The 27996-nt window shown below is 36.6% G+C and overlaps 1 protein-coding gene and 1 pseudogene across 2 annotated transcripts in view; one reads left to right on the top strand and one right to left on the bottom strand.

Moving 5' to 3' along the window:
* The window catches only part of LOC308640561 (protein phosphatase 1J-like), a 60833-nt pseudogene extending 52636 nt beyond the window's left edge, over positions 1 to 8197 (bottom strand). The window contains exon 1 of the transcript in view: positions 7974 to 8197. The product of the transcript in view is annotated as a protein phosphatase 1J-like (transcript). The remainder of the gene's footprint in view (positions 1 to 7973) is intronic.
* A 120-nt stretch (positions 8198 to 8317) lies between these two features.
* Positions 8318 to 27515, top strand: LOC308640570 (amyloid protein-binding protein 2-like). The gene is made up of 3 exons (XM_081312428.1): positions 8318 to 8671; positions 27093 to 27181; positions 27383 to 27515. Exons 1-3 carry the CDS (start codon positions 8534 to 8536, stop codon positions 27483 to 27485), a joined length of 330 nt encoding a protein of 109 aa, XP_081168554.1. The 5' UTR covers positions 8318 to 8533; the 3' UTR covers positions 27486 to 27515.
* The last annotated feature ends 481 nt before the right edge of the window (positions 27516 to 27996 follow it).

Here is a 27996-nt window from a genome sequence, read left to right on the forward strand (position 1 = left end):
TCTCCCCTTCTTTACTCTAGGATCCATGTTGGGGTTGGGAAGATGGAACTGTTGGTAAAGGGACAGGGTGCAGGGTACGTTCTCCATAATCAAGTTTCTACTCTGGGCTTTCCTTTCTTTTCCTTGCTCCTTTCCAGGGAAACTGGCTAGTCTAAGGAATAGGGAAGCTCTATTTATCCAGTCAGTCCCACATCTACTGTATGGTCTTTGGTATGAGCTCTTTTTCCCTTCAGAGCCTAGACTTTTAAAATGCAAAAACAAAGAAGGCTCCTTGTTTCTCTTTTCTGTGCCCTCTGATTTAAAACAAATAGGCACAGAACCACACTAGCTGCTGCCTCCATGGGTGGGGGGAAGGGCTGCACAGTAACATCCGCTCATATATATTTTTTAAATTTTATTTATTTTTTAGTTTTTTCGGTGGACACAACATCTTTGTATGTGGTGCTGAGGATCGAACCCGGACCACATGCATGCCAGGCGAGCGCGCTACCACTTGAGCCACATCTCCAGCCCATCCGCTCATATTTTAAAACTGATATCTTAACACATAAACGAGCTCTATAAATATCCATATGCATACATTTACTTGAATATGTGAGGAAACATCTATAAATCAAGTGGAAACTTGAACATTTTTAATTGCTTTTATTTTTTAAAAACTTGAAGATTTTTAAGACTCTAAAATGTTTACCTAAGCATTTTTCCAACGTGACTGGTGTCTTAGACTCTGTATTTAGTATACCTTTCTATTGGGCTAGTTCATTACTCTACTGTGATTTTTTTGTGAAATGCAAAAATATTTTACCACCACTTCACACCCATTAAGATTAGGGTGACCATTTGTGTGTGTGTGTGTGTGTGTGTGTGTGTGTGTGTGTGTGTGTAAAGAAACAAGCATTGGCCAGGATGTGGAGAAACTGGAATCCTTCTGCATTGCCTGTGGGAATGTATGATGGTGCAGATGCTGTGGAAAATAGTTTGGCAGTTCCACAAAAAGTTAAACATAGAATTACCATATGGTCCAGCAATTTTACTCCTGGGTATATTCCCCAAAGAATTTAAAATAGGGTTGCAGACAAATACTTGTACATTTATGTTCGTAACAGTGTTATTCACATCTTCCAAAAGGTAGAAAAAAAACAAATGTTCATCAATAGATGAATGAATAAACAAAATGTGGTATGTACATACCGTGGAATATTATTAAGCCTTAAAAAGAAATGCAAGTTTGACACCTTCTACAACATGGAGAAGCTAAAAAATATGCTAATAAAAACAAGCCAGAACCCAAAGGACAAATATTGTATGATTCTACTATATTAGGTACCTAGAATAAGCAGAGTCAGAGACAGAAAGTAAAAAGTTAGTTGCCAGAGCCTGGGGGTTTGGGGGACAGGAGAATGGGGAGTTAGTGATTTGTACTTATAGAATTTTTTATTGGAACAATGAAAAATTTCTGGAAATGGATAATGGTAATGGTTGTACAACATTGTGAATATACTTAATGCCAATGAATTGCACATTTAAAAATGGTTAGCCTGGGCTGGGGATGTGGCTCAAGTGGTAGCGCGCTCGCCTGGCATGCGTGTGGCCCGGGTTCGATCCTCAGCACCACATACAAAACAAAGATGTTGTGTCTGCCGAGAACTAAAAAATAAATATTAAAATTCTCTCTCTCTCTCTCTCTCTCTCTCTCTCTCTCCCTCTCTCACTCTTTCTTTTTTTTTTTTAAAGAGAGAGTGAGAGAGGGGAGAGAGAGAGAGAGAGAGAGAGAGAGAGAGAGAGAGAGAGAGAATTTTTAATATTTATTTTTTAGTTCTCAGCGGACACAACATCTTTGTTGGTATGTGGTGCTGAGGATCGAACCCGGGCCGCACGCATGCCAGGCGAGCGCACTACCGCTTGAGCCACATCCCTAGCCCTCTCTCACTCTTTCTTTAAAAAAATAAAAATAAAAATAAAAATGGTTAGCCAGGAGCAGTGGTGGCGCATACCTGTAATTCTAGTGACTTCAGAGGCTGAGGTAGGAGGATGGCAAGTTTGAGGTCAGTCTCAGCAACTTTGTGAGGCCCTGTCTCAAATTAAAAAGTAAAACGGGGCTGGGGCTGGGGCTCAGTGGTAGACTGCTTGCTTAGCATGTGCCAGGCACTGGGTTTGTTCCTCAGCACCACATAAAAATAAATAAATAAAATAAAGGCATTATATACATCTACTATCAAAAAAAATTAAATAAAATTATAAAAAAGTAAAAAGGACTAGGAATATATCTCAGTGGTAAAGCACACATGGACTCAATCTTCAGTAATATCATCATCATCATCATCATCTGGTTAAAATGGGGGCTAGAAGTGTAGTTCAATGGTAGGGTCTTACCTATTATGTTCAAAGCCCTTATTTTGATTCCCAGCACTGGAAAAAATGGTTAAAATGGCAAATTATATGTTATCTATATCATACCACAATTTTTCAAAAGTATTTTAAGGAGTGTTTTTGAAAGTTTGAGTTGTAAAGAAAGTGTTGTTGTTTGTTTATTTTGGTGGTAGTGGGGATTAAACCCAGAGGCACTCTACCACTGTGTTATATCTCCAGCCTAGGAAGTAAATATTTTTTTTTAAGAGAGAGGGGAGAGAGAGGGGAGAGAGAGGGGAGAGAGAGAGAGAGAGAGAGAGAGAATTTTTTTAATATTTATTTTTCAGTTTTTGGCGGACACAACATCTTTGTATGTGGTGCAGAGGATCAAACTCGGGCCACACGCATGCCAGGCGAGAGTTCCACCGCTTGAGCCACATCCCCAGCCCGGAAGTAAATATTATGTGATATGACAACCATGTGTTCCCCCCACCCCTGTAAAGAAAATGAGGAGGGACTATTCATTTATTACTCCAATTATTGAATGTTCACCCTGTAATCTGTTCTTGGCTTGGTACTTGAAATGTATTATATAGTTGTGTTCTCAATATGCTTATTGGACAGGTGGGGAAATATGGCATACAGATATATTGTTATAATAATTAAATTATAATGTAAGTTATTATTACAAGATATATTAGATGGCAGATTATAATGCCTGAACTTTTTCTTCTTTTTCTAATTATACATTCTTCCTCTCTTATCTATCATCAGTAATTATCAACTATATTTTTCTAGTCTTGAAATTTTTCTCAAATCTGCTTGCGTATTTATAGACCCAAACTTCAGTATGTTTTTAAGCTCAGTAAAAGCCTTACCATATATATTTTTAAAATATTCTTTTAGTTATAGATTGACATAATACCTTTATTCTATTAATTTATTTTTATGTAGTGCTAAGGATTGAATCCAGTGCCTCACATATGCTAGGCAAGCACTCTACCACTGAGCCACAACCCCAACCCTATGTTTTCTTTTAAATTAAAAATTCAAGGTTTGGATCATTTGAAATATTTTTAATTAAAATGTTTGGTGGGAGGTTGGAGGTATATGATATCACTTAGGAAAATAGTATTCCCATCAGATAGCACAAGAGTTATTACTATTATATAATTATATCATATTGCCTGTAGTTTACTTGTTTTTATTTTCTATCTCAGTGAAAAAGTTAGTTTTTCACTGTCACAAATGAAGAACTATGAGTTTGATTCACAATTTTCCCAGGTATTCTGATAGATTTCCCAAGAAATTTTAACCAGGTATGATATAAAGGTAAATGAAAATGAACCCACTTATGATTGCTCAAGTAAATATGTTCCAGTGTTATCTTCCTGAGAACTTCATTGCAACTAAAAATACTGTGAGAATTGACCTACTTGGAGCTGCATTATTACATCCAAACCCAAGTCATTATCTTATCCATGGAAATTCCTACAATATCCTGGGAAAACTCTATCACAGTATTTTGACTCTGCATTGTTATTGGTTGTGTGTCTATCTTTCCAAGAATGATTCTTAAGCCTTACATTGGACCAACACTGTCACCACAAATTTAAAACCCACTCAGTCCTTTTATACCCATTATTTCAGAATGTCAGGATAAGAATGCAGTATGTATTCCAGGTGGGCTTCCTCAAAACAAAGACTGGCAAATCATAGGGTATATTTTCCATTGCTTTGTAGGTCCAAATGGGGATAGTATATATGTTAATGAAGACATGGAGATAAAACAAAAACAAAAACAAAAAATGACAACAACAACAACAAACAATGAGAAAAAACCTATCAGGTAACTTAACTATCTTGATTATGGAATGCCACATCTAAGCAGGGTGAATTTAAAGAAGTCAAAACAACATGAACAGTAACTATGAACATGTCCATGAATCTTTAAGCAGATATAGGGATGAGGGTTGAAATTAAGCTGGATTTCCTCTCTGTATTGTTTCTTCCACATGACCAAAGCTTGTTGACAAAGACTTTCTCTGATCTTTGTTGGCTGCAAGTTACATGGATCATTTTTCTTATATGATTTGTGATGCCTTAGGTACACCTGGAAGACCCTATTTAGGAGATCCATGTGACCGTTAGTCTGGGGTTGTTAATGTGTGGGTATTGAATATAATTCATAGACTTAGGTTTGAAGGACTCTGAAAAAGACTCTTCAGATTTAAGACAAATATCATTGTCTCCATTTTGATATCCCATGGCTCAACCTTTTAGTGTGACAGAATGACCATTGGAAAGTTAAGAAACCACAGGCAAAGAACTATATTATTTTCATGAATAAAATAATATGCTTAGTAATATATATACAGACTTGAGAGGGAACAGTTTCATTATGGAGTTTAAGGTGATGTTTTTTTTTTTAATATTTGTTTAGCTGTCAGTGGACCTTTATTTATTTGTATGTGGTGCTGGGAATCAAACCCAGTGCTTCACACATGCTGGGCAAGTGCTCTACTAGAGAGGTACAATCCCAGCCCAGGTTATGGGTTTCTAGAAACTTTAGGGGACTGGATAACTGGGGTGTTCCTTTTTTCTACTATGGCATAATAAATGACCTCAACCTTAGTGATGAATGAACAAGTATTTTATAATGTCCCTGTGGGTCAGGAATTCAGATGGAGCACAGTAGGGATGTTTGTGTCAGCTCCATAATGCCCTCATCTGGAAAAACTGAGGGTGACAAAAATGTCTTAGAATTGGAATTATTCAGAGATTCTTTGTTCAAAACATCTGGTAGCTGGGCCAGAATGATTCTGAGACTATGGACCAATGCTTCCATGTAGCCTTCCATTTGGCTTGTGTTGCCTCAGTGGATGGTGGCCTTAGGATACTCAGTATTTTTTACATGGTGCCTTAGGGATCAGAGTATTTCAGAAAACAAGGTGAACTCTTCTTGGCCATTCACATCTAATTCCAGCAGTCATGCAGCATCATTTCTGCTGCACTCCATTAGTCAATACAGTCAGAACCCCTCAGATTCAAGTGGAAGTATTTAGGCTCCATTTCTCAATGATGGCAGCTTCAAAGAAACTGCCATTTAAAATCACAATGGATATCATAGCCTCTTATGGTCCTCAGGAATCCTTTTGGACCAGGGACATGTCCTCATATATATCTGTATCATGCAAGGGTCTCCTGCCAAATTTGAAGATACCAGGAGGAATTTAGTGGACTGTGCAAGTGCGTAACACAAAGTTCCTTTGTGCACAAAAATATATAGAAAGCCATGACAGGGGGCTGGGGTTGTGGCTCAGTGGCAGTTGATGGTTGTGGCTCACTCGCACATGTGAGGCACTGGGTTCAATCTTCAGCACTACATAAATTTAAGTAAACAAAATAAAGATATTGTGTCCATTTATAACTAAAAAATAATAAAAAATAAATTTTAAAAAAGCCATGACAGCTTAATAGTTTAGCAGGCCTCTTGTGTATTCTTTACTTCTGGAGCTGGGAATACATAATTCTAAATCTTCTGGTTCTCTCTGCTAGTCATAGATTATCGCTATCTTCCTTCCTTTTTCTTTCTTTTTTCTTTTTTATTTGTATGTGGTGCTGGAGATTGAACCCAGAGGTGCCTTAACCACTGAGCCACATCTCCAACCTCATTTTATTTTGAGACAGGATCTCACTAAGCTGCTTAGGGCCTCACTAAGTTGCCGAGGCTGGCTTTGAACCTACAATCCTCCTGCCTCAGCCTCCTGAGCCATTGTATTATAGGCATGTGCCACCATGCCTGGCTTCTTTTTCTTTCTTTCTTTTTTTTTTTTTTTTGAGGTAGTGTCTCCTTACTCCTGGGTTCAAATGATCCTCCTGCCCAGCCTACCCAGTACCTGGGACTACAAGCATGAACCACCACACCTAACTTGTCATGTTTCTGACACACAAGTCTGATTCTTTTACTTCCATATTGTCTCCAAGATAAAGTCCAAGGCCACTTGCAGCATAATAAGCCCTTTTTTGATCTGGTCCTGACCACCAGAAACTCAGATTCTCTGCTGTAGTTCAAAATATGAACAACAGCACAGTATAACGACTGAGTTCAAATCTGAGCTCTGGCAGACCTAATTTTCTGGAGTGCAAAGGACAACCTTTCTTCCATCAGTTGAGGACTGTCTACAATAAAAATGGCCTAATTTCTACTGATGTCTCATTTCACCAGTTCTCAAGGGTCTAAGCCTCCAGATGGATTCTAATTCAGAAGTCAATTCTCCCCTTTGACCCTTGACCCTCCATATAGATGCCAGTCTAATAGTCCCGACTCATTTAACCCTCAAGATAAATTGTTTCTCAGTGGCCTCATCATTTTGGCTGGTCTGTCTCATCTTGTCCAGTGTCTCTAAGTCCATCTCACCCATTTTAATAACTCTCAGTCTCAAAGCAGTGAAGAAAGGATTAAGAGGCCCATTGTTCACAATGTCTCTCTCTCTCTCTCTTTTTTTCTCTCTCTTTCATTTATATTTAAAAACTACTTGTTTATCTGAAATTAAAAAGTAATTTGGCATTTATAATTTTTTTCTTGCTACATTTGCCAACCATCGTTTTTAGGTTCATAAAATTAGGATTATAAAGTAAGAACTAGTATAGACTGAAGACTAAATGTGTTTCTTTTTTTTTTTTTTTTTGGTACTGGGGATTGGACCCAGGGGTGCTATACCACTGAGTTATATGCCGCTTTCCCGTGGCCACAGCCCCCCATCTTTTTTGAGACAGGGTCTCTCATTAAATTGCCCAGGCTGGCCTCCAAATTGTAATCTTCCAGCTTTAGTCTCCAGAGTAGCTGGGATTACAGGCCTGTGCTATGGCATGGCATATTTCTTTCTTTCACTAAGTTATCTAACCACTGTTATTAACTGAAATACCTGGGTGAAGGGTAAATTTAAAGAACCCCATCCATTTCCTTTACAGCTAAATATCAGGTTATTATTACTGCTGTCTTCAGTATTTACATTGTTATAGAGTGACTATGAGATAGTGTCATCCACAGCAATGGCAATAATTTCCTTGTTAAATACCTACAACAGAAAGATGTTGCAAGTTCTTCAAATCACAGACTTATAAAATTAAACTACATTAATAGCAGACGTTCAGGCGGAGGAAGGAAAGCAGCTGAAACAAGGACTCCCATTTATTCGATAATCCTTTAAAGTCGGACTGCTAATCCTGGAAGAAGATTGAAATATTAATTTCTATCATTAAGTCCTCTCATAGACACGAATGAGCCTTTTTAAAAATCTTACCACTACAGTTGTCTTTGTGTCAGCCATAATCAGGCTAATCTTTCTACCCAATTCTTCTAGAGCGACTCCTATTCTTTTTTTATTTTTGTAAATTTTATTTGGATTAAGAAGAGTGATAAAAGTTCCAACGGGGCGAATAGGTCATACAATCAAAAGCAATCCCTTCCCTCATAATCTCTAGTTCCTGGACAGCGGTTTCTTAACTTGGGTTTAGGACTTTGGCTAAGGAAGGATTTCGATTTGTGAATTCCCTGAATGCATAATTTTCAACGTATGGATTACTGTGTACTTTTCTAGGGAGAGGATCCAAACTTTTACCTGAAACTCAAAAGGATCAGCGTCCAAGAAACCCGATACAGAATTTTGCTGAAGGACTCGAGTGATTCAGAATGGAGGGTTGAAAACTTGTAATAGTTTATCCCGGGGCAGAGTCTCGCATCTACCCTCATCCCAGGCCCCTCAAAAAGTAGGATGTGTGTGGGAGGGACGTCGCTCTTTCTTCCCAAGTTTTCCGCCTGCCGCATTCCTTCCTTCCAGCGCATCGGCGTGGCGCTGACGTCATGACGCCGCACACGCAGTCCCGCCCCTGCAGAGATCGGCGCTGGGACGGAACCCGGGTTCCTCTCAAACCCGGAATGTGAGGCTTCGGCCCGTTTGTCTGCTGCTCCCTGTCCCGCTCTCTACCCGCGCCTGCGTCTGCTGCCGCTTCCCTGCAGCTCGCCCCCTAGGAGCCAGGGCTGCCGTGCCCTTCTACCGTGTGCCCGCGTGGCTGCCACCGCCCCTCCGAATCCTCCGGGGCCGCAGAGGAGTTCGCTACGGAGGGAGGCGGGGGCCTTCGGGAGGAGGAGGCGGAGGAGGCGGAGGAGGAGGGAAGGAAGATGGCGGCCGTGGAACTAGAGTGGATCCCAGAGACTCTGTACAACACCGCCATCTCCGCTGTCGTGGACAACTACATCCGCTCCCGCCGAGACATCCGCTCCTTGCCCGAGAACATCCAGTTCGATGTTTACTATAAGGTACGGACCGCTGGCTGCTCCGGGCTCTCCTGCCGCAACCTCTGGAGCCGCACCCCCTTCCACGTCTGCGAACCCCCGCAGTTAACCCCTCACCCCTCTTAGCGGGCTAGCAGCCCAGACGTCTGGTGCGGTATCCACGATTCCAATACAGGAAACACCCTCTCTTCTCATTCTCTCTCTCCTAAACTTTAGGGCCTTGATGTTTCTTCCTAATGAGTGTTACCCCATTTTGTTGTTCCCTTCTACACAGTGGCCCCCTGGAGTAGGCCTTTTGCGTGGACTTCCTCTGTTGCGCCTCTGTCCCATCCTTCTCTTCTATATTTTCCATTCTGTTCTTTCAGTTAAGTATCAGCAGCAGCTGGAGTTTTTGCTCTGCTCCTTCCCATCCCTTCCACTTTCTCACCCCATTGCCCTTCTTTCCCAAGTATCCCCCCCACCCCCACCCCCTCCTCGCGTTGCTTCCTTTCTTCTTTTTGATCCCAATTGGAAGGGAGTTGGGTATTGGAAATAGTCTGTGTGCTTTATTTGCATGTACTTTAAAGCTCCGAATTTTTTGGTTGACATTTGGTGTTGAATTGGGGATTTTATTAATATGAGAGTGTTGATCCACTCTTTAAAAAGGAAGGGGTGAAGTTTCCTGAAAGAAAAAAAAAATTTAGAAATTTAAATTATGTATTTGAAAGTTGCAATCGTGCAGCATTCCTATGTCGCTCCCCCTCAAAAATCTCTGAACAAAAAGTCTCCAAGGAGTTTCAAGGGTAAGTGTTCTTAGACAATTTTTGCAGTGTTTTCAGAGGGAGGAGAACTTTATGAACTCGGAGCCTCCCTTTTCCTCTGCCCCTCCACATTTGAATGTGAACACTGGATTTATTATTCAGTGCTTGCCTTGCATCAGCATGGATAACCCCTAGTCACCAGTAGCTGCCTCGCAAAATGTAACTAGAAGTAGGATAGGATTTATTTTTTTAAATCTTAAATACTTCTTCTTGATTATACTTCTTGATTTGTAAATTGGCTGGAACAGTGTAAACTGATATCTAACAGATGTGTATGTTCATGTATGTGTATGGTGTGTTATGGGAGTTTTATTGGGAAGATTGCCTTCTTTCTCCACCCTCGGAATATTTTTTCAGGATTAGCAGCTGGCATACTGCATTCTGCTAAATCCAGTCTCTTTGTCCTAATTTTAACAATTAAAATGTGTCCCCCCCATTATTTGGAAAAGGTTAATTTTGGCTATGCATATTATTATCTTTGGATTTAGAGGAAAACTTCCCTCCTTTCAAATTCCTTGATACATTGGTTTACTTTTGTATATAGGTAAGGAAATTCTGTTCATTTAAGGTAAATTCTTCCCCAAGGACAAATTAGATCTTTCTCATACTGGACAACTGCAGTTTTGTGAGTGCTGTCTCTGTCCATTTTATTAAATCATGTGTAATCTGGTACACTTTTTAGAGGAAATCACTGGGAATTTATTTTTGCTATTTGAATTTCTTCAAAATATTTGGGCATTTTTAGTAACTTTTACTTTTAATTGAAGGTTTTCCTTTGAAGATTATTATTAGCTGGTATGAACAGATGGTGCTTTGCCACATTTTCTGTCTCACATAGTTCACAAAGTTTTGAAATTGCTTCTTTTTGGTACGCTTTTACTCCTTTAAAAAAAAAACATATAAGAGGAAAGGAGGAGTAGGAGAAAAATTATATAAGTGGAAGAAACGATTTATAGTAGAGGGGGTGGAGAGAGAGAAGGGGAGGGGAAGGGAGGGGAGGGGAGGGGGGATAGTGGAGAATGGGATAGACAGCAGAATCCATCAGTCACTAGAAAGGCAATTTGTAAATCAATGGAAATGTAACTGATGTGACACAGCAATCTGTATACGGGGTAAAAATGGGAGTTCATAACCCACTTGAATCAATCTGTGAAATATGGTATATTAAGAACTTTGTAATGTTTTGAACAACCAACAATAAAATAATAAAAATTAAAAAAAAATATTAAAAAAAAAACCCAACAACAACAACTGGGGATTGAACGCAGGGTGCTTTACCACTATCCTCTACAGTCCTTTGTATTTTTTTAGACAGGGTTTTGCTAAATTGCCTAAATTGGCCTTGAAGTTGCTATACGATTACAGGCTAGTCCCTGGGATTACAGGCGTGCACTTCCATGCCAGTCACACTTTACTCCTTACTGGTTGTATATTATTGTGAATATGGTACTGTGCTAAAGTGAAGGAAGGTATTTGATATGTGCCTGGAACTGTGTTAAGTGTTTTGACCTATATTGTCTTAGCCTCACAATTAAACTGTGTGAAGTAGAGTATGACCCTGTTTTATAGGTGAGAAAGTTAAGTAATTGAGTCAGGTTCTCAAATCTAGGGCTTAGTTTCTGAGTACTTTGCTTTTTTGCTTGGAAAGAATTTGTATCTTCAGGTAGTAGTTTATTTTATTTTTTTTAAAACTCTTTTTTTTTTAATATTTATTTATTCTTTTAGTTTTCGGCAGACACAACATCTTTGTATGTGGTGCTGAGGATCGAACCCGGGCCGCACGCATGCCAGGCGAGCGCGCTACCGCTTGAGCCACATCCCCAGCCCTAGTAGTTTATTTTAATGGAACATATTATAGAACTAATTTTTTATGAACACCTATAGAAATACAGAGAAAGTCAATCAGTATTCCATTCTTTTTTTACTATTATTATTTTTTAAAATTTTGAGTCAGGGTCTCACTGAGTTGCTTAGGGCCTCACTAATTTGCCAAGGGTGATCTCTAACTTGATGCCTTAACCTTCCAAGTCACTGGGATTACAGGCCTGCACCACTATTCCCAGCTCAGGATTCCATTCTTTAATGGAGATATAAGAAGGATATTTAAATACAGTACTCACACATAAAACATTTTTTAAGCACTTTAAGTCCACACATAAATATAGATACTCATTCCCTGCCCAACTTGTAGAAGTTTTAGAAAATGAATTGTTTACAGTTTTCTCCACTTAAGAGCCAAAGAAAAAATCAGATCTCTTCTATAATCCCTAGTTTCATCAGTAGGCATAGTCATAGACAAAATACCGTAGTATTTTTGGAATAAAAAATTTCCATATGTTCAGGTCTGGGGTTGTGGCTCAGTGGTAAAATGCTTGGCTACATGTGTGAGGCACTGGGTTCAATTCTCAGTACCACATATAAATAAATGAAATAAAGGTCCATTGATAAATTAAAAATATTTTTTAAAATTTCCCTCTGGGGGGGAATATCCTCGTGTGTGTGTGTTTTTTTTTTGTTTTTGTTTTTGTTTTTTAGTTGTAGATGGACACAGTACCTTTATTTTATTTATTTATTTTATGTGGTGCTCAGAATCAAGCCAAGTACCTCATTTGTGCAAGGCAAGCGCTCCACCTCAGACCCACAATTCCAACCCCCCTATTTTTTTTTTAATATTGTATTCTTAAGTTTTAGGTGGACACAATATCTTTATTTTACATTTATGTGGTGCTGAGGATCGAACATGCAGTGCCTCTTGCATGCTAGGCGGGCACTCTACCACTTAGCCACAACTCCAGGCCCCCCCCCCCATATTTTTTTAAAAGTACATTTTTTTTAATATTTATTTTTTGGTTGTAGTTGGACACAAAGGTATTGTACCTTTATTTTTTAATTTTTTTTATGTGGTGCTGAGGATCAAACCCAGGGCCTCACACATGCTAGGCTAGCGCTCTACCACTGAGCCATAACCCCAGGCCTGAAAATATTTTCAGTTGTAGATGGACACAATACCGTTATTTATTTTTACATGGTGCTGAGGATCAAACCCAGTGCCTCACACATGCTAGGCAAGTGCTCTACCACTAAGCTATCCCAACCCCTCCCTATGTTCTTGATTGGTGTATTCCAATGTCACTATATTAATTTTGGTCAGTAGTTTCAGATGAAGGCATAGTAGCAAAATACTAGTAGAAAAGGCTGTGCAATGAATAGAAGGTCAAGAAATAAGAATGTTGACTGCTCCTGAAGAAGGGAAGGGAGAGAGATAAAAAGAGTGAGAGATTGAATATACTAGTTAGGCAGAAAATAGGTTAAGGAGCAGAAGCATTAAATAATGAGTCTTGGACCTTTTTGGTCTTTCCTCTTTCATCATTCATAAATTAAGGAATTAGTCTTAATTTGACATTGGGGAAAGAAATACATCTTTTCTCTGAGAACAGAAGGAAAGAGTTAACAACCAGGGTATAGAGGTAAGTTTGCAAAAAATGATTGTCACAAATTTGGAGGTATCATACTATGTACCAAAATGAATTCCACATGAATTGAAAGATTTAAATATGGCTATTGAGGACTGGGGATGTGGCTCAAGCGGTAGCGCGCTTGCCTGGCATGCGTGCTGCCCGGGTTCGATCCCCAGCACCACATACCAACAAAGATGTTGTGTCCACCAAAAACTGAAAAATAAATATTAAAATTCTCTCTCTCTCTCTCAAAAATAAATAAATAAATAGATAGATAGATATGGCTATTGAAACCTTGGAAGTGTTAGAATAAATTATTGGGTCAGTATATTTTACAGTGGGAAATGGCTGAAATGTCTTCTTGAAAGTTTTTTTTTTTTTTTTTTTTTTTTGGTACCAGGATTGAACCCAGGGGCATTTAACCACTGATCTACATTCCAGCCTTTTTAATTTTTTGGGACAGGGTTTTGCTAAGTCATTGAGGCTGGGATTACAGTCGTGTACCACTGTGCCCAGCTTTGAAACAAATTGTTTTTAAGGTAATTTACAAATTATAGAAATGTAAAACATTTTTCAAAATTTATAAAGAGGTGAATACCTCTGCTACTTATCTTGCCAACATTGTACTGCCATCTTGGCATGGAGAAGACTTTTCTAAGCATGAAACCAAAAACCAGGAGGGGAAAATAAAATTGATACTTTTTAATACATTTTTTTAAAAATAGGTGGGATTTAATAGGTAAAAGACAGCTTTCCTAATACAGAAAGATCAAATCAGTATGAAAAAGGCAAACTACCTCATGTCCAAAGAACTTGAACTGGCTAGCTTATATGAGGAAAAATGCTCAGTAATCATCAAAGGATGCACAACTGAAATGCAGATTCAAATATCAGATCAAGCCAAGGCAGTCAAGAAGATGAAAGAACAAAATCTGTGGGACTTACACCACCAAATACCTAGCAGTAATACTTTTAAAAGTATGAAAAAAAGATTAAGATAGTATAGTATTGGCAGCAGTGAAACAAAAATAGTTCAGAAAAAGACTGATATGTAGACTGTCACTTGCTTTATGATAAAAGAGACATAGTACAATGGGGAAAGGAAGGTCAAAGAAATGGTGTTGGTCAGTTTGGTATCTGTGAGGAGAGAAAAGGTATCTTAATCTTACCTCACACCATATACAAAAATCATTTCCAAATGAATTGCTGATATAAATGTGAAAAATAAAATAGTTTTGAGTTTGTTTTTGTTTTTCTTGTTGTTTTTAAACCAGGGATTGAATCCAGGAATGCTTAACCACTAAACCACATCCCCAGCCCTTTTTTATTTTAAGACAGGGTCTTGTTAAGTTGCTTAGGCTCACCAAGTTGCTGAGGCTAACTTTGAACTTGTGATCCTCCTTCATCACCCTCTTGAGGAGCTGGGATTACAGGCATGCGCCACCATACCTGGCTAATAGTTTTATAAGAAAAAATTTTCTATTATGTCATCAGAGATTTATTAAATGGAATACAAATCAGCTAACTGTAAAGAAAGTTTTTTTTTAAATGACTATATTAAAATCCAAAACATCTGTTCATCAAAAGATACCTTAAGAGAGTGAAAAGCCAAACCACAGAATGGTGGAAGATATTTGCAGTACATATATCTGACAGGAGCCATATGCATCTAAAGAAATACAAATTAATAGCAAAGAAAAATAACTCATTTTCTAAAAAAGGTTTTTTTTTTTTTAAATAATGAAAGAACTTTAATAGGCATTCAAAAAAGAGAATATTCAAAGGCCAATTAGTTACTTAGTCTCATTTCATCTTCAGGGAAGTATTTTTTCACCATACACTCATCAAAATGATTACACGAGAAAGAAAAAAAATTGTTGATATGGAACAATAAAACTTGTATAGTGTTAGTAGGAGTGTAAATTGATATGTCATTTTGGATAATTAACATTACTAAAACTGAAAGTATATGCCTGTATATATACATCCTATAATTCATTAATTCCACTTAAAGATATACATACGCAGAAATTTTCATAGCAAAATTTCATAATAACCAAAAAGTGGAAATTTTCCAAATTCTCATCAATAGGAGAATTAATAAATTATGGAATAGTCATATTATACAGTGAAAATGAATGAACAACTACTTGAAATAAGATAGATGAGTTTCACAAATGTTAGCAGGTAAAATAAATCAATCACAGTACAGTAGTCTCTCTTTATCTGAGATTTCACTTTCTGTGGTTTTTGTTACCTGTGATCTGCCATGATCTAAAAATATTAAATGGAAAATTCCAAAAGTAAACAATTCATAAATTTTAAATAGTTTGCTGTTCTGAATAGTACAGTGAAATCTCTCCATGTCCAGCTTCGTCCTATTGTATGTGAATTACCTCATAGACCAGTGTATCCATGTTGTATATGCTACCTTTGAGGCACTTAGTAGTTATCCCAGTTTTCAAATAGAATACCCCATATGACAATGCTTATGTTCAAGTAACCTTTATCTTATTTAATAAAAGCCCCCAAACACAGGAGTAGTGATGAAAGGAGGCACCCAGGTATAAAACATGAAGGACAGATTAATTTGTACTATGTGGCAGTTCTACAGGACATGTGGAGACAAAACATTGTGTGTGCGTGTGTGTGTGTGGGGGGGGGTAACAATCACAATTATTAATGGGATGTTTGTGATTGCCGGGCACTGTACAACGTCTCAAAACCTTAGAATCAGATGAACATCAACACTCATTTCCTGTTCCATATTTTTGCACATTTTTATCACAGCAATAACTGAAAACAGCTTCTTAAAGATATCAGTGAAAGTAAGGGTAACAGTCTGAGTTGGTACAGCGTGATACAGATGTTGAATATTATTTCTCTCAGATTAAAAATGTCCTACAGTGCACCAAGGTACCTTGTTGCATCGTTTGGAAACTGTGAGTATATGTATACTTTATGATTCCATTTATAGACTCTCAAAAGCAGCCAAAATTAAGGTGTTGGAAGTTAGGAGAGGTTACCCTGGTAGAACAGTGACTATCTAGGACAATGAGGGGAGGCCTTGGGGATTCTGATCTGGATACTGTGTATTTACTTTGTGAAAATTTATTAAACTTTGAGTTTAAAATTTGAGTTGTGTACTCTTTTGTATTTGTGTTGGGCTTAAAGAAAAATATTTTAAAAATAGTATTCAGTATTCACCTATCAGATTGTCAAGGTTTAAAAATTCAAATCACTCATACACTTTAATCCACAATACCATTTAGAGAATTTTCCTGTAGAAATGTTTGTTGAGTGTACAGAAAATGCTACTGATGTTTATTTAATGCAGCAGAAATCAAAGACAACTATATTCTAATCAATTAGAAATGGAATATTGTATTGTAGGCATTAATTATGAGGATTCTATACTTTGTATACAACCAGAGATATGAAAAATTGTGTTCTATATGTGTAATATGAACTATAATGCATTCTGCTGTCATATATAACAAATTAGAATAAAAATTTTTGAAAAATGAGAATTCTGTATATCCTGGACTAGAGATGCCAGAGCACAGAGCAGTTGGGGAAAATAGTAATTTACTTGTTGTAAAGTAATATGAAAGCATAATCTGCTATGTGTTTTTAATATGTATGTTACTCTGCTGAAAAATCAAGAGGAACACAAGAAAATTTTAATATTTACTCAAGTATAGGATTGCAGTCATTTTTAGAAATGTGTGTATATATACTTTTAAAATATATTTTTCTAATACTTGGATTTTTTGGGGGCCGTATATTAACTTTGGTAAGCAGAAAAAAATGTATTTAAAGAAAGAAAGTAGAAGGTGGGTGCTCTGGCATGTGCCTGTAACCCCAGCAATTCAAGAGGCTGAGACAGGAAGATCACAGTTTGAGGCCAGTCTCAGCACTTTAGCGAGACCCTGTTTTAAAATAAAAAATAAAACAGACTAATGATGTAACTCAAGGGTAAAGAGCCCCTGGATTCAATCCCCAGTACCAAAAAAGAAAAGTAGAATTTTTAATAGTAAAATATCTTGGGGCTGGGGATGTAGCTCAATGATAGAGCATGTCTTAATCTGCAGGAGGCCCTGGATTCAATATTGGGAGGAGGGAGGTCAGTTATCTTGGACACAAAGTTGTACTAAGAGGGAAATAGCCTGACTACTGATTTTTTTAAAGTCAGAATGAATGAGAACTAAGTCCTTTAAAAATAGGTAATTTATCTAATATTTAATTCATTAGCTAGCCAAATAAAGAAACATATGAGAAAGCTAAAAATTAGGAAGGTGAAAGAAAGAAAGCTAAAATTAGGAAGGGCAAACAACTATTGATACAATAGGAAGGAGAAAAATAGCTTTTTAAATTGTGGAATAGCTTTTTTTTTTTTTAATTTTCTTTTCTTTAGTTGTAGATGAACACAGTACCTTTAGTTTGTTTTTTTATTTGTTTTTATGAGTTGCCGAGGATCTAACCCAGTGCCTCACATGTGTGAGGCAAGCGTTCTGCCACTGAGCCACAACCCCAGTCCATAAATTGTGGAATAGCTTTTTAAAATGTAAAATAACTTATTTAATACCATGCTAATCAGACAGAAATTGTGTTTTAGGAAAAAAATTAACTTACTGAAATTTATGGATAAAATAAATAAAAATTATTTATTGAAATTATGTTTGTAGGGCTGGGGCAATAGCTCAGTGGCAGAACGCTTGCCTAGCATATGTGAGGCACTTAGCACTACATAAAAATAAGAAAAGGCATGCTGTCCATCTACTACTAGTACAACAACACAACAACAAAGAATTGTTTGTAAGAAAATACAAATGGCCTGAGAGAGAACATTCGGAGGTTAGATCACAAGAATAAAAGAATCTTGTAAGTGAAGATAACATGCTTATTAAAATATTACTTTATGGGGCTGGGGTGGTGGCTCAGTGGTAGAGCGCTCGCCTAGCATGCATGAGGCACTGGGTTCGATCCTCGGCACCACATAAAAACAAACTAATGTGTCCACCTAAAACTAAAAGATACATAAATAAATAAATATTAAAAAAATATTACTTTATTATAAAGATAAAGGGTATTTTGTAAGGCTTTAAAGAAAAATGTTGATGGAAAAAATTTTAGTATATACCAGGGTAGAGAAGAATAATGAATTCTTATTTATCCACCACAGAGCTTAAAAAGATTATCAGTTCTTAGCCAGTCTTGTCACTGAATCTATTTTTTCACCCTTTTCCCCCTTTCTTGTGTTTGTAAGTAAATCTAGACACCATATCATTTCATCTGTAAATATTTTGATATCCATTATACTATTATGCCTGAGAAAGCTTAATGGTGATTCCTTAATTTATTAAATATCCAGTCATTGTTCAAATTTTTAGTTGACTCAGATGTCAAATTTGTATGTATTTTTCAGTTTACTTGTTTGGATAAGGATCCAGGTAAGTTCCACACCTTAAGCGGTTAGTATATCTGTCTATCTTTTGGTTTCTTTTGCGATACTAGGGAATGAACATAGGGTCTTGCACATGCTAGGCAATTGCTCTACAATGGGGCTTCAGTTGTGGCCCTCTTTTTTTTTTTTAATTGTGAGACAGGGTTTTGCTAAATTGCTCAAACTGGCCTCAAACTTGTGATCCTCATATCTTAGCCTCCAAATAGCTGGGATTATAGGTGTGCACCATCTAGCCCAATTGCTATATTGCTGAAGTTTCTCTTTATATTTCACTTTTTTGTTTTGTCTTCTTAGCAATTCATTTTTTGAAGAAATAGGTTCCTTTGTCCTATAAACTCTGCAGTTTCCCACAATCTAAACTTCACTGATGAATATATAAAACATTTTCATTACTCCTCAATACCTGGCGTTTTTGCATTTGTCTGTGATGACTTTATGGGTTTCATTGGTTTCTGACCAGCTGTTAATTCCAGTTTCTGCATTTATTGTTGGTAAATCATCTAGATAATATGAATTTTTGCTGCATACTCATATGAGTCTTAATCTGTAGGCTTCAGTTTCTCATGGGGGACTTTTTGCTCCTGTCTTTGGGCAGGCAATTAATTTTTAGGTTCCTTTGCTTATAGAATATGCTACGTGAACTCTTTTCTGATCTTTGCTATTCTAGCATGAAGTCATTCAGAGGTATAAAGTATTCTATTTCTTTCTTCCCAGCTGTTTTCAAGTTTATATTTTCTTAATTTTTGGCAACTGTGGGATTTCTAGGCTTGAAACACAGCTGTTTATACAAAACTTATTTTGTGACATACATATTCTGTATTTTCCTATTTGAAAAGGACTAGAAGGTTTGTCTGTGTTTGTTCTATTCATCATATATCTAGAAGTTTTACTCCCATTCCTCTGCAAAACTCAACTGAATTTCTTTCTTGAAGAATGTATTTTATTTGTGTTCCTTCAGCTCTCTGGCTACTTTCATCATTATTTTGTGAACTTCATTTTTCTATTCGATAGATTATCTAATTTTTTTAGATCAGGGAGTAGTTTTACTGACTTTATTGCTGTGGTGATTATAGTCACCACTATTAAAACTTAGCATAGTACCTTGTGCAGATGTTCCTGATATTTATGAAGTTAATAAAAATGGTGGGGGCGGGGCTGGGGATATAGCTTAGTTGGTAGAGTGCTGGCCTCACACGCACAAGGCCCTGGATTTAATCCCCAGCACCACAAAATAAATAAATAAAAATGGCGGTGGGGTGTGTTTAGTCCAGTGGCTGCCACTTGAGCCACATCCCCAGCCCCTAGAATTTATTCTTGATTTTATTTTTTTTATAGGGGCTACTTGGAATTTAACCCAGGGACGCTTTACCACTGAGCCACATCCCCAGCCCTTTTTATTTTTTATTTTGAGGCAGGGTCTCACTAAGTTGCCTGGGACTTCATTAAGCTGCTCAAGCTGCCCTTGGACTTGCTGTCCTCCTGCCTCAGCTTCCTGAGTTGCTGAGATTACAGGCATGTGTCATTGTGCCTGGCTCCAAATTTTTGTCTTTAAGTTTATACCAGTTGGGCATGGTGGCACACACCTGTAATCCCAGTAAGTCAGGAGTCTGAGGCAGGAGGATCATAAGTTCAAAGCCAGCCTCAGCAGTTTAGCGAGACCCTCAAAATAAAAAATTAAAAGGGGCTGAGGATGTAGCTCAGTAGTTAAGTGCCCCTTGGTTATATCCCCAGTATAAAAACAAACAAACAAAAAACAAGTGTATAAGTTTTGGTGTGGAGACAATAGAAATTGTATGTGAGCTGGGCTTGTTGACACATGCCTATCATACCAGCTACTTGGGAGGCTGAGGATAGGAGAATCCCAAATTCAAAGCCAGCTTGAGTAAATTAGTGACATCTCGTCTCACAATAAAGAATTAAAAGAACTGGGGATGTAGCTTAGTGGTACAGTGTGCCTGTCTTCAGGCCTCGGTATTGTAAAAGAAAAAAAATGTATGCATTTGGAGTATTTCCCTTTATGTCAGATTTACCAACTTCTGGATTGTATCAATAAATAGAATAATAGTACTAATATGTGGTTGACTAATTATAAATTTCAGATTAGAAATTGTCTTGCATTTTTTGTTGTTTCTTCTGAGTGCCAGCCAAAGGAGATAACTACTAATTTGGATTATTCATTCTGAAAATAATGAATGCATATCTATTGCTAGGCATTGTGCTAGGTTCTGGGGATATTATAGTAGTGATTATGCCCACTTCATAGAGTAGTGTGTAATGGAGTGACACATTTAACAAATATCCACTTAAGTGAATGCATGTTGCTATTATGAAGGGAAAGCACAGTGTGTTGTGGGAAAGTATAACAGGAGACAGTTTAGATTGGGGAGTCAGGGAAAGGTCTGAGAAAGTGAAATATTAGTTGAGATAATTTGAATTACAAATTAACAGGCAAAGAATCATGGTAAGGAGATAGAAGTCATGAGCTAAAAGAAACCTAAGGTGGCAGGAATACAGAAGAAAGCGAAAGAACAATAGAAGGTGAGGTCAGAAAGATGGGTGGGGGTGAGACAAGTTATAGGAACTTATTGGTCAAAGATTTTGGACTTGTTCAAGTGTGTTAGGGTGCCATTGAAGGGCATTTATTTGTTTCTTTTGCAGTACTGGGGATTGAGCCCAGGGCCTCACACATGCTAGGCAAGCACTGTACCACTGAGATACATCCCCACCCTTTTTCTTCTTTATTTATTTTTAAATTGAATTTGAGACAGGGTCTCGATAAGTTGCCTAGGCTGGCTTTGAACTTGTATTCCTCCTGCCTCAATTCCCTAACCTCATTCTCTGAGATTACAGGCATGTGCCACTGCACCCAACTCATTAAAAGGTTTTACTTAAAAAAAAAAAAATTGGGGAGTACTGGGAATTGAACTCAGGCCATTTACCACTGAGCTACATACCCCAATCCTTTTAATTTTATTTTTGAAATAGTCTAAATTGCTGAGGCTGGTCTTGAACTTGAGATCTCTCTATCTCAGCCTTCAAAGTTACTAGGATCATTGGAAGGTACCTGACTAATTAAAAGGTTTTAAACAGGGGAATGACATGGTATGATTTACTTTTTACAAAGATAGTTGTGGCTACTGTGTGGGCAGTTGACTAAAGGGGAACAGGCTGAGGCAGGAGGATTGCAAGTTTAAGGTAGTTTAGCAAGCCCCTGTTTCAAAATTTTAAAAAAGGATTCAGGATGTACTTCAGTGGTAAGCTCCCCTGGATTTAATCCCCAATACTGCAAAAATAAATAATACTAAAGTAAAAATTAAAGAATATTAATGCAGAGTCCAGTTCTACTAAACCTTTGTAGTAATTCAGGTTAAAGATGATGATAACGGTGGAGGTGAAAGTTTTTAGATAGTAATACTATACCGTTGATATAAACATTTTATTAACTATTATGCATATAAAACATAGGTACACAATTTAAAAACCAAAATAAAAATATATTAACTCAAACGTTTTGGGAACTTGTTCAGTTTTTGTGTTATCATGGTCATTTTAATTGATAATAATCTTTCATTTTTGAAAGTCTTTTTTTCCAATGATTCAGTGACTTGCAAACAGTTACAAACATGTGAGATGCATGAGTTTCCATATGTGTGTGCGTGCATGTGGGCACCTATGTGACTTCAGTTTTTTTGGACTCAATTTCTTGAATGCCTTTTTCTAAATCTTTCTGGTTTTTGTTGTTGTTGTTAGGAATTAAACAGATTACTTTGTTAATTAATTTGTTAATTTGCTGTTAAGATTATGCTGTTTACTCTTAATTTGTGGTAATTTTGAAATGAGTTGGGAAGCAGTTATGCCAGCTGAAAATGTTCGGAGATTTTTATTTCCACCTTTATCTCCCAAGGGGTTCTCTGGATTTTGGGCTGTCTTGCATTGCTGTGGGAATAGTTGCTTTAATTTTCTTTCAAAATTTTTATTTTAGATCCTGGAAACCTTTGCTTCTAAAAACATCACTAGGCAGTTCATTTTTTTATTAGACCCCTTTGTGTATTAATGAAAATAACTCTTACACATATATTATTAATATTTTATGTAGTATTGTTGAATTTTAATAGTGTTTTATATTCGTGAACATTTTAGGTTTTTATACAGTCAGTTTCCTTGATGTATGTTTGGTTGTTACTGAGGATTGAACCCAGGGGAACTTAACCATTAAGCCACATCCCCAGCACATTTTATATTTTATTTTGAGATAGGGTATTGCTAAGTTGCTTAGGGCCTCACTAAGTTGCTGAGGCTGTCTCTGACCTCCCGATCCTTCTGCCTCAGCCTCCCAGACTACTTACAGGCGTGTGCTACCAGGCCTAGCTTCCTTGATGATTTTTATTTGTGATATAATCAGTGTTATTTTGTTTTGTAAATTTTTTTAAAGTTGTTGATGGACCTTTGTTTTATTCATTTATTTATGTGGTGCTGAGAATTTAACCCGACATGCTAGGTAAGCGCTCTACTACTGAGCCACAATCCCAGCCCATAATCAGTGTTTAAAAGAAGTAATATTAGAACTGGGGGTGTGGCTTAGTGGTAGAGCACTTTTAATATTTTTAATTTTTTTTAAATATACTTTTAGTTATAGATGAACATGATATCTTAGTTTCACCTTTTTTTTTTTAATGTGGTGCTGAGGATCAAACCCAGTGCCTCACACATCTTACACATGCGAGGCAAGTGCTCAACAACTGAGCTACAATCCCAGCTCTGAATTTTTTTTTTTTTTACATTTAAAATTTTGATAAATCTGGTATATACTTTATCAGGTAGGTATTTTTGTTTTCCCTTTTATGTGCTGCTATTAACTATTTTTCTTTTAGCAATTAAAATGCCTTTGTCATGTTGTTACATATACTAAAGTATGTTTTATTTGTTTCTCTATCTGGTGGCAGGTATTACTACATCTAGACTACTTCTAGGAATAAGGAATAATTTGACTTTTATTTTTCTTAAGCTAGAAATACTCAAAATAACCTTTCCATAGCTTTATTACTCTGTAGATACAGAATATAAAGATCAGAATAATGAACTAAAATAAGTCTATTTTTAAAAATCAGATATAAGGATCATTACTAGAACCTAGAACCTCAGTTTCCCCTTCTCTATGTTAATCTTTAGGTCTAATATTAAAAGATTTAAAATCTCCCATTTTATGTTTTCTTAATTTTCATTATTTCAAGAGGCAGTTTATTGTAAGGTATTAAGAATATGGATGTAGGAACAGACCGCCAGAGGTCAGATTCCTGAATTGCTTTCTTTGGTGGCAGTGGGGATTGAACCCAGGGTGCTGTACCACTGAGCTACATTCCCAGCCCCTTAAAAAAAAGAAAAGAACAAGAAGTGTGTGTGTGTGTGTGTGTGTGTGTGTGTGTGTGACATTTATTTATTTATTTTAAATTTTGAGACAGGGCCCAGGTTGGCCTTGAATTTGTGATCGTCTTGCCTTAGCTTCTCTAGTGCCTGGGATTACAGGAAAGTGCCACAGTGCCTTGCCTAACATTTCTTAATTGTATGATTTTGAGCGTGTTATTTAACTTCGTATGCTTCAGTTTCCACGTCTGTAAAAGGACAAAATGACTGACTTATGAAAAGCACTGAGAACAGTCCTTGTCTCATATAAGACTTCTATAAGAATTAGGGGCTGGGATTGTGGCTTGGTGGTAGAGCACTTGCCTAGCACGTGTGAGGCCCTGGGTTCAATTCTCAACACCACATATAAATAAATAAAATAAATGTCCATTGCCAACTAAAATAATAATAATAATAATAATAATTAAGTGCGATTTAGTTGTTGAATCAAACCCAGGGCCTCACACATTCTAGGCAAGCTCTCCACCACTGAGCTATAACCCCAGCTCTAGATGCTGTTTTTATACGAGATTGTTATTAAAAAAAAAAAAAAAACCTTTAGGTCATACATTGTATTAATTTGCACTTATTGGTTAAATTTGGTAAGGATGAAGCAATTAAACTTAAATAAAAAAATTATTATCCTCTTCCCACAATTTAAATGTGAACCCATTTTTACCTAGAAAATTTAAATTTCAGTATATAGAAATGTTGGTGCTTGTAATAGGAAATATTTTGAAACTGTAACTAAGGCAGCAATTATCCTAAATTCTATTTTCAAATCTCAATTAGTAGAATGGACCAATTTTCAGTCATCAAAGCGATATTGTAAGTCATAGAACACATAACATTGAATTTATGTATTTTCAACTAGTGAATACAGGCAAAATGGTTATATAACTTGTTTTCATTTTTTCTGTCTTATAAAAGAAATTCTAAGCCTAATGTTGGGTAATGATGAGTCAGTCATTTTGGTAAGAAGCTTAAGCTTTTTAACCTTAGTGTTTTTGGAATATGTATATTTATCTTTTTTTTAATATTTATTTTTTAGTTGTAGTTGAACACAATACCTCTGTTTCACTTACTTATTTTTATGTGGTGCTGAGGATTGAACCCAGGGTCATACACTGCAAGGCTATCACTGTACTGTTGAGCTACAACCCCGGCCCTTTTTTTAAAAAAAGAATTTCTGTTTTAGTTGTAGGTGGACACAATATCTTTGATTTGTTTATTTTTTTATGTGGTGCTGAGGATCGAACCCAGTGCCTCATACATGGTAGGCAAGCGCTCTACTACTGAGCCACAACCCCAGCCCCTGTATATTTATCTTGATAACTATATTTGTGGTTCTGCCCCAAATCAGAAGATTATCACATTATGTAGCTTACAAATAAGAATTTGGTTGTAAATTCTCAGTTTTATTTTCCTTGAGTTATTCTGTATTGGTTAATAGGAAAATATTACAATGACTGATTAATAGTTTTATGAGGCTTATTTTTCTGTAGCAGAAAACAATAATCCCCCCAAATAGTAAATCTTTCCTCATGAAGTTTTTTAAGGTACCAGGGATTGAATTCAGGGGCACTTGACCACTGAGCCACATCCCCAGCCCCTTTTTGTATTTTATTTAGAGACAGGGTCTCACTGAGTTGCTTGGTGCCTCACCATTGCTGAGGCTGGCTTTGAACTCTTGATCCTCCTGTCTCAGCCTCCCGAGCTGCTGGGATTACAGGCATGTGCTACCGTGCCCTGCTCCTCATGAAGGTTTTAATGTTAATATAAATTATCTAACCATTATGTGAATTTAATCACATGATAATCTGTCCCTTCTTTCCTCCAGCAATTGTCATGGAATTTTTTTATAGCAGTCATTATGAACTCTTTCTAAAGTCCCATGTTATTTATATAGCATATGTAAATTCAAAAGTATTTGTTACAGGGTCTGGAGGGTGTATTTGTCTCTTTTTGACCATGTGCATGTATTATTTGAGAGAAAAAATTTTAAGATATTTTTAGAAATATTCTTTAAAATAACAATTCTGAAAAATCAATGTATAAATGAGTTGGACAGTTAGAAATCCTGCCATACTCCTAGGGTACTGGTGAAGATATCATGTCCAGAAGTTAACTAAGGTTCTTTAGATGGTTATAAGAACTTCTAGTGGAGCATATTGACAGCTGTGTTTTCTGGACACTGTCTTTACTATTATTTTATTTTATTTTTCTTGGGGATTGAACTCAGGGCCTTGTACAATGCTAGACACAAGCTGTACCACTGAGTCACATCCCCAGCCCCGCCCCCCTTTTTTATAATTTAACTGTCCAATTTTGATAAACCCAATTTGTCTCATTATCCCAGTATGGAACACCTAAAAAACCTTAATTGAACAATAAATATTAACCTATTTTAATGCACTTGTATTGTTGAAATATTCACAGAATTAAAAACTTGGACTTGATGGATTAAGGAAAAAAGTTATGGTTTTAAGTTTCTTGAATAATGGGCTTATGTTTAATGTTATTATATTAAATATCATAATATATAATATTATATAAATTTGGGGAGGTATCAGGGATTGAACTTAGGGGTACTCAACCACTGAGCTGCATCCCCAGCCCTATTTTGTATTTATTTAGAGACAGGGTCTCACTGAGTTGTATAGTTCCTCACCATTGCTGAGGCTGGCTTTGTACTCATGATCCTCCTGCCTCTGCCTCCCAAGCCACTGGGATTTCAGGCGTGGGCCAATATAAAATATTATTATATGGCACTTAGTAATGCTTACCATGTTTTAGGTACTACTACAATGTTTTGGTGTTTGTTTGTTTTTTAATGAGGTATTGGGGATTGAACTCAGGTTCTTGGGCAAGATGGAAAACTCCTGAACTACTTCCCTAGCCTGTGTTTTCCAAATATTAATTCTTTTTTAAAATTTATTTCATTTATTTTTTTAGTTGTAGATGGACACAATACCTTTATTTATTTATGCGGTGCTGAGGATCGAATCCAGTGCCTCACATGTGTGAGGCAAGCATTCTGCCACTGAGCTATAGCTTCAGCCCTCCAAATATTGATTCTTAACATTTACATAAAATTAGTGAATTGTTATTATATGAATTGTGGGAATTTGTTAAATTAGTATTCCATTTTTCTTATTGTAAGCGTCTTTCCTGATAGTATTTTGTAATTATTGTGACTTTAAATCTTACTCATTAAAACCACAAATATTAACTTTATCAATGTAATTAAAAGTAGAAATTAAAATTAAATTTAAAAATTAAATTTAAAAATTTTAAATCATTTTTCATTTTTATTTCAGCTTTACCAACAGGGACGCTTATGTCAACTGGGCAGTGAATTTTGTGAGTTGGAAGTTTTTGCTAAAGTATTGAGAGCTTTGGATAAAAGGTAAATTTTTTTAAGAAAATTACTGTAAAATATGCATAACATAAAATTTACCATTTAACAGTTTTTAAGTATACAATTCACTGACAATGAGTATATTCACCTTGTTGTGCAACCATCAACACTATCCATTTTCAGAAAATTTTCGTCATCCCTAATGAAAACTCTGTTCCCATTAAATAACTCCCCATTCCCTTCTTTCAGCCCTGAAGCTGCCATTCTACTTTCTGTCTATGTGAGTTTGCTGTTTCAGGTACCTCATATAAGTAGGATCCTGTATTTGTTCATTTGTTTTTGCCTTATTTGATTTAGCATATGTTTTTAAGGTTCATTTGTGTTGTAACGGACATGACTTTAGAAATGCAAAAATGTTCACTGCACATCATAATAAATAAAAGAAATTAGTAATCTCATTTTTTAAATAATTTATAGAATAAGAAACATATTGAGACAACTTAAGAATTGTCCCACAATGATACCATTTACTGCAATGTGACACAGGTAGGGTGACCCTCACTAACACTGGTATTACACCATTTGGATCTTTCAGTTAGGTAAGCTACATAAACTCTTTCCTTTGTTGGTGACCCACCCTAAAATATTTTGTGATACTCATGGAAAACAGATATCCAGTCTCTGATTCTATTTTAGCAGCAGAAAATAAACTAAGAAAGGGAAGTATTAGTATAAATTTTATTTTACAGGCAAGAGAACTGAGACACAGGAATATTAAGTAACTTGTCCAAGGTCACACAGAATAATAAAAAATCCAGGATTAGCTATGGAGTTTAGCATCTGCTCTCTCACTTCTATATGAT

The sequence above is a fragment of the Spermophilus citellus genome (assembly GCF_964194105.1).
Source record: "Spermophilus citellus genome assembly, contig: SCAFFOLD_130, whole genome shotgun sequence".
Classification (NCBI taxonomy): domain Eukaryota; kingdom Metazoa; phylum Chordata; class Mammalia; order Rodentia; family Sciuridae; genus Spermophilus; species Spermophilus citellus.

What these genes read in the sequence shown, in the direction of transcription:
- LOC308640570 (XM_081312428.1), top strand. Translation starts at nt 8,534, where the DNA reads ATGGCGGCCGTGGAACTAGAGTGGATCCCAGAGACTCTGTACAACACC. An exon ending in AGTTCGATGTTTACTATAAG is followed by an intron (nt 8,672 to 27,092) that starts GTACGGACCGCT and finishes TTTTTATTTCAG; the next exon opens with CTTTACCAACAGGGACGCTT. An exon ending in TTGAGAGCTTTGGATAAAAG is followed by an intron (nt 27,182 to 27,382) that starts GTAAATTTTTTT and finishes CCCTTCTTTCAG; the next exon opens with CCCTGAAGCTGCCATTCTAC.